Source organism: Impatiens glandulifera, unplaced genomic scaffold (genome assembly GCF_907164915.1).
Source record: "Impatiens glandulifera unplaced genomic scaffold, dImpGla2.1, whole genome shotgun sequence".
Classification (NCBI taxonomy): Eukaryota; Viridiplantae; Streptophyta; class Magnoliopsida; order Ericales; family Balsaminaceae; genus Impatiens; species Impatiens glandulifera.
Genome location: NW_025919138.1, coordinates 174,113 through 184,784, shown reverse-complemented (window position 1 = coordinate 184,784; position 10,672 = coordinate 174,113). Strand labels below are relative to the sequence as shown.

The 10,672-nt window shown below is 27.7% G+C and overlaps 3 protein-coding genes across 3 annotated transcripts; 1 reads left to right on the top strand and 2 right to left on the bottom strand.

Moving 5' to 3' along the window:
- Positions 1-247: 247 nt before the first annotated feature.
- Positions 248-3,281, bottom strand: LOC124917511. The gene is made up of 5 exons (XM_047457921.1): positions 3,207-3,281; positions 3,011-3,143; positions 2,816-2,919; positions 2,570-2,741; positions 248-787 (listed from the first exon to the last, which is right to left on the bottom strand). Exons 1-5 carry the CDS (start codon positions 3,248-3,250, stop codon positions 248-250), a joined length of 993 nt encoding a protein of 330 aa, XP_047313877.1. The 5' UTR covers positions 3,251-3,281.
- A 2,354-nt stretch (positions 3,282-5,635) lies between these two features.
- On the top strand, positions 5,636-5,916 carry LOC124917539 (protein EPIDERMAL PATTERNING FACTOR 1). The gene has a single exon (XM_047457949.1). The coding sequence runs from the start codon at positions 5,655-5,657 to the stop codon at positions 5,868-5,870; it is 216 nt and encodes a 71-aa protein (XP_047313905.1). The 5' UTR covers positions 5,636-5,654; the 3' UTR covers positions 5,871-5,916.
- Positions 5,917-7,172: 1,256 nt separating this feature from the next.
- On the bottom strand, positions 7,173-9,307 carry LOC124917507. The gene is made up of 6 exons (XM_047457918.1): positions 9,044-9,307; positions 8,734-8,945; positions 8,440-8,656; positions 8,258-8,343; positions 8,089-8,180; positions 7,173-7,731 (listed from the first exon to the last, which is right to left on the bottom strand). Exons 1-6 carry the CDS (start codon positions 9,131-9,133, stop codon positions 7,487-7,489), a joined length of 942 nt encoding a protein of 313 aa, XP_047313874.1. The 5' UTR covers positions 9,134-9,307; the 3' UTR covers positions 7,173-7,486.
- Between the last annotated feature and the right edge of the window lie 1,365 nt (positions 9,308-10,672).

Genomic DNA, 10,672 nt, shown 5'->3' with positions numbered 1-10,672 from the left:
TTTGGCTTTCCTACAAACTTTATAAAAAAAATTGATAGTACATTGAAATAAACACAATATACATGATTGATTTTAATTTGCAAACTATAAAAGAATCTAAAACAGAACAAATAAACTAACAAACAAAATCTAAACTCAAAAGAAATATATCTTGTTGCAATGTTTTTTAAATAAAGAACATATATAAGTGTTAGTTTTTAAGATATATAAATTTAAAAATTAACATTAATCTTATAACAAACAACTCCTACAAATTAGCCTTCTTACGACACTTTCTTTTATTTCCAAATTTACGTCTTTCTTCAAATGATGCGCCATAGTAACTCTCATATTCGACGTCTTTAAGACTAAGGTTGTTAGCATCGCCTCCATTAATTAATCCCCGACAAACAGCTGACCTTCTTCTCAACCTTTTTCCGCTTCCCTTTTCCATACAAGGTTCAAATAAAGGCGATGACAATGACTTGAACTTAAATAGTCTTTGTTCTTGACAATTCCCATTTTGTTTTGTCCATGATTGAATCTCTTCAACATCTTGATGATGTTTATGATCATGATCTAAGACCATTTGAGAGTTAAGATCGATTCTAGAATCAGGAATGCGAGTGACATCGGCAGTTTCAGATGAGTACTCGGGCTCAATCAATGTAACTATTTCTTCCTGCCATGGACAATTGTCGATGGCCAATATTGCTTCAATTTTGAGACAGCTCGTTGATATGATTTCCTTCATTATTTTATACTTATCTTCATCCGAAACACATCTTAAAGAAAGATTTTCTTTTACCTGTCAAGAATTTCATAAGTTTATTTGAAACTAAGTTAGAATACTATATAAATGCTGAATTTTAAATATAGAATTAATTATTCTCAAGAACAAGTACTATATAAACTAAATAAAAATATCTGAAATTTAAATATCTTTTTGATATAATGTAAAACTAATATATAGGACTTTTTTAATGGGGGATTGGTAGTTAATTATTCAATATTTATTAATTACTCAATAAAACTAAATTTAAAGTGTCTAAAAATGAAATGATGAATAAAACAAAAATAGCTTAATTTTAAGCACTTCTTAATCACATGACAATGGATTTAATAAAATATAAATTAATCTTACAAAATATTTACAGACTACTCTTTTACATTTATAATAACATAATTTAATTAATTTTTAAGGAATCAAGTTTTCATTTCATATTCTTCTATATTAACTAGTTAGATATATTATCTTATTTTTAAGCTAATTTTAAAGAAGTGGTTTAAAATCACATAAAATAGACTTGTTTTTTCTTTTGAGTCGGGTTTATTCATGAAGGTCCCATAATCAAGACCACCTTTAATTGATAATATAAGCTCTACTCTACAAGTATGTTTGGTATGTAATACAATAACTAAATTATTGGTATAATAGAAACTAATTTATTAATAATGTTTTAATATAATATTTATTCAATTTTTATTATTAGTAAAAAATTATGCACCTATAAAATTTATACCGATCATTTGGTATAAAATTGTAACTAGTCACACCACGAGATACGACACTTTTCTTTTCAACTAAATTTTTAATTTTTATCGTACCCCTTATTAACATTATCATTATTATTATTATTATTATTATTATTATTATTATATATAATTTATTATTATATAATATATTTTATTTTAATATTATATATATTTTTAAAATAGTTCAATATTATAATTTTATAATTAAAAATATATATGTATTTTTATAACGATAATTCTAATAATTATTATTTTGTATAATTTAATTAAATTATAAATTATATCATTTAATATATAAATTATTTTTATTTTATTATAATTATTAATAATATTTAAATTAAATAAATATAATTTACTGTTTATATTATAATTAATTTTAATATTATAATTAAAATTTCATTAATTATTAAATATAATAATTATAATATTAAATAATAATAGTATAATAATTTGTAATAATAAATAAAATAATTTTAAATTCATATTTTCACTTTAATTAATTAAAAGAATAAAATTAATTTTTTATTCAAAATATAGAGAGAAATGAAATGATAAAGAGTTAGAAATATATGATAGAATTTGTATGGAAATGATGTGTCATTTTTATGTGAGTCGATGCCAATTATCTCTTCTATTAAATTATCAATTTCTCTTCTATTAAATTATCAATTCAATTAAAAGATGTCATATTATTTCCTTACAAATTTCAGTCATATATTTTCCTATTTTTCGCTCTCTATATAAAACACAAAATTCAAAACTATATACCATTTATATAAAAAAAAAATTATAATTCAAACAAAAACAAAAATAATTTATCCAACTTATACTTCTTTATATTGTTTATAAATTCTTACCATTTATACTTTTATATAATTTATACCACTTTTTAGAGATCTCAATTGTTAAACAAAAGAAATGATTATGTAAACAATAGTTTTTCAAAAATAATATAACTAAAACCATTATAACTATATAAATTGAATCTAAGTAAATAAGTTATTATATTATCAAACACCAAAACAAAATGATTCGATCAATGGTACATACATACCTGATGGTTGACTAGGTTTCCGGGCAGTAATTGGAGTGACAGAAGTGCAAAGGTTTGTCCATAACGGTTAGAAAATAGCTTACGAATTACCAGAAGCTCAGGCAGATCGCCGCATCTAGCCGATGCATATACCAAACTAGAAACCGCCTCGTTTATGTCATTCGGAATGTCCCTGTTTTCAATTCGTGAAATTATTTGAAAATGTTTGTAATAACAACAACAACCGCCCTTTACTTACTTACTTACTTGTGATGGCGAATATAAGGAAGATGAAGAAGAGTGAATTCGCAGAAATGGTCGAGAAGATTATAAGCAGACACGTTTCTTTCGTCCATTATCAGCTGCTCAACCTATAATATAATAATAAGTTGGTAACATCGTTGTTAATCATACTAATTATTAACTTGTATCCAATAATTTAGCCAAATAATTATTAAATACCCGATTAAAGGCGATTTGACGATAGTTGTTCTTGAGAAGATGGGCTATGTCGATTCGGGATTGGCGTATAATAGAGGATCTCTTGTTGTTGAGAAGCTTGATACGGCAACTCAATCTCTTGATTAGCTTCTTGCTGCAATTAATTTTTAATAAATTATATAAAAACAGAGTATGATAGATTGAGTTATAGTGTTACCATTGTGAAGCTTTTCTCCAACCGAAGAAGAAGGAGTCAAACATGTCTGATTCTATGCTATGCTAGCTAATTCGATATATCATTTCTCTATTTCTCTGTCTGGTTTGGGAAGAAAGAAGAAGATGATGATGAAGAAACTGAACCACTAAACGCACATAAAACAGTTAAGTGTACGAAAGACTAGGTGTGGGAAGTTATTTAGGAGTGGGTTTTGAAACATTTACAACTTGTCTTCTTTCATGTTGGGCTATTTTTGATTTTTTGATATTTTGTTTGAAATTTTTTGATAAAAAAATATTGTTGGTTATTGGAATAATATTGATAGGATGAAAAGAGATTTTTTTTATAAAAAAAATGGGTAAAATCAAAAAAATATCCCATATCAAACTAGTTCTAAGTGATTGAATAGTTAAATAAAATAAATGACAATATTTGAGTAAAAAACCAATATTAAACTAACACTTACTAAAGGAAAATAGGAGTGATTAGTCATTAGGGAGAAGAAAACTATTACAATTTAAAATATCTAATTAAGGGCTATTATTTTTATTTACTCCCAATTTATTAACCCTAATAAAATAAAAGTTTGAAAAGTCAAAAAAATAAACTAGATTAGGTATTGTGTTGATATAAATAAATAGTAATATAAGTCAAATGAACCGGTTATCAAACCCATCATCTTGAATCTTGATTCATGATTATGTGGCAAAGGGCAGGTAACCAACTTAATTATGACATGGGATGATGCCCATAGGTTGGAGATCAATCAGCAATGAAAGCTTAAGAATTTAATGGTATTGATCATGAATGAAAATGGAGCTTAATTTGTTGGACCTTTTAATGTTTTCATGTTGTTTTCGGATTTGAGAAGGTTTTTTATGAATCACGCAAGGTGTTTACACTTATGCCTAGGCCCATTTCAAATTACTTTCATGATCTCGATCTAAGTCTGGTCTGGGTTTGATAAAACATAACTTAATTATATATATACTCATCAATTTTATGAGGTTTTAATAAAATAATTTCTAGCATGATCTCACCATTATAATTTGTCTCATGAATTTGGATATGAATTGCCCTCATTCAGACAAAACAGTTTCATCGTTAGATGACCGAATAGAACGAGGATAAAATTTGTATCTCATGTCCTGATTCCGTTTCGAACAATTAAATATATAACATTACTAATTTATTTATTTTTTATGTTTATAAAAGTTTTAAATAATATTATTTTTTAATATATTACACTATATCTTATATAATTTTATCATAAATATTTTTATTTTGTAAAACATATAATATAAATAGTGTCTCATCATAATTTTTCGAAACCGAACAAAACAAGATGGTAGTAAAATAAATTCTCAAAGTAGATCGGGTGTGGATGGTAAGTCAAAAGTATGAGAATGATTTTCACTCAAATGACTTAGGTCTGTACTGGGACAGGTCTATGTATGTATGGCTCTTCGGGTGGTCAGCCCATCGATTTTTTTTTACGGTAAAATTGTTATATTATCTTTTAATTTTTAAAAAAGAATTCAATAATAATTTACTGTTTGATTATTTAATTATTAAAAAATTGTAAAACTTATATTTAATAACATGTTTTATCTAAATTTTGTTCGTTATTTTATTTTATGTACATCCTAATTTTTTTTCAAAATCGCTCTAAATCAGAATATTTGATCGGTTAAAAATAAAAGAATGTGTTTTTTTTAAAAAGACGATAACTTCTTAAATTTTTATTGTAACCTATTCAAATAGACTCAGACTATTCAAATGGATTCATTTATTACATCTTTCTTTTGTATTTATTACTGCGCACGTATTCTATGCATTGTCAACATACTGTGTTAATGAAACCCTTTACAAATAAAGAGACATTTTTATTTTTTTATTCAAATTAATATTTAATTTCCTACAACTTCATAAATTATGTCCGCTCATTATAATTAATCTATTAAGTTAACAATATTAATTTCACTTTAATAAGTTAAAAAATTATTGAAACATAGAGCTAAAAGAAAAAAAGAAAAAAAACTTTTTTTAGATGAGACCAATTAAGAACTTGTTTGACTAGCTAGGGTGAATGGGTGATTTGATACTATTTTCAAATAATTCATGATTCAATCTCATTATATATATAATTCAGATTATCAACCCTAAATCAAACAAGCTATAACAAATAAGCTCACATGTTTTTCCATGTTTTTCCAAATTCTTTATATAGTACCCTCTATTTCATGTGACCTGTCCTTGTCTCTCCTTTTGTCTGTGACTTGTTTCAATACAATACATGCATCACCTTCATATCCTTATATAGCTATAGCTACTCTAACAAATTAACAACTTTCATTCATCAACAACATGGCCATAATTAAGAGTACAATCTTCATTGTTCTTATTATTTTTCTCAATGTTTTTTGTTTTCATGGCGATGCTAGACATATGGGCAGGCATCGGTCAGGGATGAGGCGGGGTGGGGCAGAAGACACGGTTCAGATAGCAGGTTCTCGCCTGCCCGATTGTTCGCACGCTTGTGGATCGTGCAAGCCTTGTCGGTTGGTGATGGTTAGCTTTGTTTGTTCTACTATTGAAGAGGCTGAGACATGTCCTATGGCTTACAAATGCATGTGTCGTAACAAGTCCTACCCTGTTCCATGATCAACCCTAATTCACATTATTATAATAAAATGTTTTCTTTTCTTTTTGTTCCTAAAGATCATCATGATCTGCTGTAATCAAGAGTTTCATTTTTTTTCTTCTCTATATTAGTATTTCATTTGTGGGATTCATCAAATTTGGAAATGTTGCAACTACAAAACATAACATAAAAGATATTATGGGAAATGAAAATAATAGTGAGCAAACAAAAAAATGTAGATGAATTTTCTTTTGTCAAACACTATATATATATATTTTTGTTTAAACTCAAAGTAAATAAAGGTCAAAATCTAAGATTATCAACTATGCAGCCCCTATTATTATTTGTTTATTTTGTATAAAGGTATTTTGGTCATTTTGTAAAACTCTTTTGCATCTTTCATCTAGTTTTCTTTCAATGCTAACAAATGACTGCCAAAAGAGAATACCTAATCCAAAGGAAAATGAGGACATTTTCATTGTACCATAGTAACTAATATTCTTGTACCAAATGGCCAATTTTTATAAAAAAAACTTTTTTAGGAAAAAGTAAGTTACAAAAGGAGAAAAACGATAAATAAATAATTCCTCGTAAGATTTTCAAGAAAATCGATAACAGCCACTTGAAAAAGATTAGGAATCGACTCTAGCAGGTCTACATCTCAATTACTCTTGTTTTTTTTGTCTTGTTTGTTCTAGTAGAGTGGGGGAAAATAAAAATAGTCTTGAAAACTTCAAATAAAATAGGTTTGTTATCTAAAAAAGACATAGAAATATAAAGTTTGGCTATGTTCAGTATTATTAACTTTTGGTGTAGACTTGTATTATGTTTTATAGTTTTTAAATGTGTTTTTACTCTTTGATTGTTGTAGAAAAACCAACCAAAATGTCATAGGAAAATAATTTGACATAGAAATAAATCATTATTTTAAAAATTAAAATTTGGAATAATTGTCATTTCAGGACTAATTGCACTATGATCTTCCAAAGTGAATAAAAATGACAACATTCCCAATAATAGCAAGTGGTGCTGCCTTAATTAATTATGGTTTTATGAATCAGATAACTTTTATGCTAATATATAGTTAGTGGTTGTTATTAATTAATTAATATTAGTTGCCTTCTTTAATTAATTATGCTCAAGATTTTATCCCCAAATCATCATGCACCAACTTCTATTGCCCAAGAAAAATAAAAATTGGGATTCACATCAAAACTATATAGTTTGGCTGCCTACATTAGCTGCTCCAAGCATTTTTTTAATTCATCTTTCAAAACATTTAACTCAACTTTTCATAACAAATAAACAAAGATTATTTAAAAAAAAAAACAAATTCGAAGATTGCAGTAATAACTAGCCATAGTTCTAAACATTCATCATCATCATCATCATCAAATCTACATGAAATGTCACTGTCTCTCCTGGTACATATTAGCAAATCTACATTTGATCATACTGTGATCAGCTATGAATATAATAAGAAAAACTCTTCACAGCAAGTCAGCAAAAGCTCTCACTTAAAACACAAAACAGAGAGATGTCCTAGAACAAGAGGCTGTACAAATTAAGGATGTCTCATCAAAACAGTTTCTTAATTTCTTTCTAAATGACAAACCAAACCCGTGATTTACTACTATCAAACATTCCTAAATCCCACAAAGTAGCTAAAATCATGATGTTGAACCTTCAACTGCTTCAACCAAGAATCAGCCACGCTGAAAAGCGTAGCCAACTTCTCTTGATCATCCTGCCCATTCTTCCCCGAGACCCACACGTTTCCTTGCATTTTGTATGTCGCTAAACCAAATGGCTTTAGCCATATCCTCTCCATCCCTTCTCCTTCCTTTCTATTCCCCAAACAATCCTCATCAACCTCCATATCTGAAACAAAAACTAAAAAAAATCAAATCTTTTTCTTCCAATACCTGCAAAATAAAAATAACTCATCTACCAAAATATGGGAATATATCAAATATCCCAATATCTCATCATTCAAATCATCAATGAAACTACCCACAAACAAGTACATATGTGTTTCTAGTCAGCAACTAATAAAGCATAAACAGAAAAGAACCCTCCAAAGAAGCTCAAATAGAAACATAAAAGGAGATCAAAACACAGCAAACTAGTGATATCCTTTAACATGGAAATTTGGTAATAGAACCCTACATTAATCAAATAGGGTTATTTCACTTGTTTGAATAACCCAAGATCAAGCAAGATCATATAGCTAGATACCTTGAAAACAAGATGAAAGTGTGTGATAAGTGAGGAAACCCGTCGACAAATCCTTTATTGTTCTTCCCATGGGAATATGGTAAATTGGATACCTGAAAAAAAAAATGTAAGTGCATCACTTCTTGTTTTTGTTTTTAAGAAGATGAAAATCGGGTTTATCTATATGTACCAAGCAACCGACATCCAACTAGCCGGGGAAAGATCTACATTCCTTAACGACATTAATCCCGGGTATCTTTGTGATAGTCCACAAATCTTAACAAACAAAGAAAAAACATGAGTCCAATGATTCAAAGACAAAGTCACTAGTCAAAATCAAGATTTTAAGAATGATATAAGATGATTTTCTACCTTCTCCATGAGAGGAACTCTTCCATAAGGTGACGATCTTTCAAAATACTGAAAATAAAGAGTCCCAAGTCTATCATTCACATGCCATAGACAATCTTGATCAGACAATCCATCTTGAGAGGAACAACCATCCCATGTTGACAGTTTCTCACTCTCACTTTCGCTTAATGAATCGCTATAAGAATCCCTTGTCTCACATATTGACTCTATCTCTTCCCTGTTAAACATAATTGAAGAAATCAGAACAAAAAATAGTAAAGATGTCAGAGTTCATAAAACCAAATTAAATTGAACCTTAAACCGTTTGTGCTGATGAAGATTTGGATTGCAGAGAGATAAGGAACATAGTATTGAACTAGGGTTTCGCCCGTGTCTAAGGTAATTGGAACTCCAGCACCATAAGCACTCCATTCATCGTAACAATTCCAAAGATCCGACAGTCTGAAAAATTCAACCTTTTCCCTCTCCCATGGATGCCAAAGCTTGTTAAGATTTCTGATCTCGCTCTATAAACAAACAAACAAACAAACACCCATCGAGAAAATTGAATTGGGTCGACGAGTAAATCAATAAAAAAGACGAAGAAATGAATAAACTAACCAACCTTGGGAAGGAATTGGGAAGGGGTCACCGGAGTCGTACGATCAAGGAAACATTCAAGGTTGGATTGCTTAGACCCTTTATCGAGAATCATGTTTTATGTTTGAGAGAGAGAGAGAGAGAGAGAGAGAAAGAGAGAAAGAGAGAGAGATTTAGCAAGTTCTCTCCTCTAACCCTGGAAAACAGAGGAAATCTCCGCGAACAAGAGAAAATTACAGAAGAGAGAGAAAGAAGAAAGGAAGGGAGAGGAAGAGAGAGAGTGTCGGGATTTCTTCTTTCTTTTTCTTCTTCTTCTTCCCGGGGGAGAGAATGGAAAGAAAATTAGTCTTCGGGAATTCTAAGTATTTTTGACTAATTGGGTTCATCATCATCTTCATCCTCTCATATTTTATCAAACGTGGATTCCATTTCAATATCAATTTCCAAATATAATATTTAAAAAAAACATATCTTTGAATGACACCCATTTGATTTTATTTTTTTTTAGCATACATAATATCATTTTCTCTTTACATAAATATAATTTATTTTCAAATATAATCAGTCAATTTAGATATTTTACAGGCCTAATTTAAATATGAGTTTTTTAAAATTTAGAGCTAAAAAAAATAATAATTATAAATGATTTTAAAAAAATAATGATTATATTTTTAGAATTTAGTAAAAATACTTAAAAGTTATTATTAATATATATAAATAAAATAAAAATAATAATTTAAAATAAAAAATAATTAGTATTTTAGTTAATTAAATGAGTGATTTGATTATTTAAAAATAATTAATTAAAAAATTGATTTTGTTTGGGTTATTCTAAAACCCAAACCGAACCATGCGTATGTAAAATTTGAAGAATAATGTAACATAATTATTCATAAGAAAATAAAAAGTATGTTAAACCAATTTTAACTATTTAAGAAAAAGCAAATCAAAGTTAAAGTTGGACAAGAACTTTAATGAAAATATTAGGCATAGTAACTATTTAGATATAAAAAATAGGAAATAAAGTTATTGATTTGATTCTTGTTAAAATACCTTAAATTAAAGTTTAACTATAATTGTGCATTGTGCTGTCTTCATAAATTTAAAAAATATATATATATATATTATGGTTAAAAGTGTTACAGTGCAATTTATAAATTTTAATTGGACTAGTTCTGAAAATATTCTAATAGCTACATTATTCCTATTTAATTTTATTCTAGAAGCAGGTAATATTAATCCATAATGTAGAAGTTAATTTTGCATAATTATGAAAGGATAAAATATTACATACAAATGAAATGGTGAAATTGTGATGTGTTTTTAGGATTCTGTCTAATAAGATTAATATGTGTTTAAAATAAATCTAAGTATTCAATATTTAATTTAATATTATAAATTGGGTATAAGGTCCTTAGTTTAGAGTTATTATATTTACATTTATATATTTTTAATAACAATAATCTCTTGGTCAATCTCAACTTATTGGGGGAGGTAAAGTTATGAGTGGGCAAAATGACAACACTCTTGATAATAACAAGTGGTTATTAGGTTAATTTATGATGGTTTTGTGAATCATCTAAAACTTTAACAATGTTAATAGTGATTATTGATTAATTAATCTATTAGATTATTAGGAGGATGTCAATAAGTA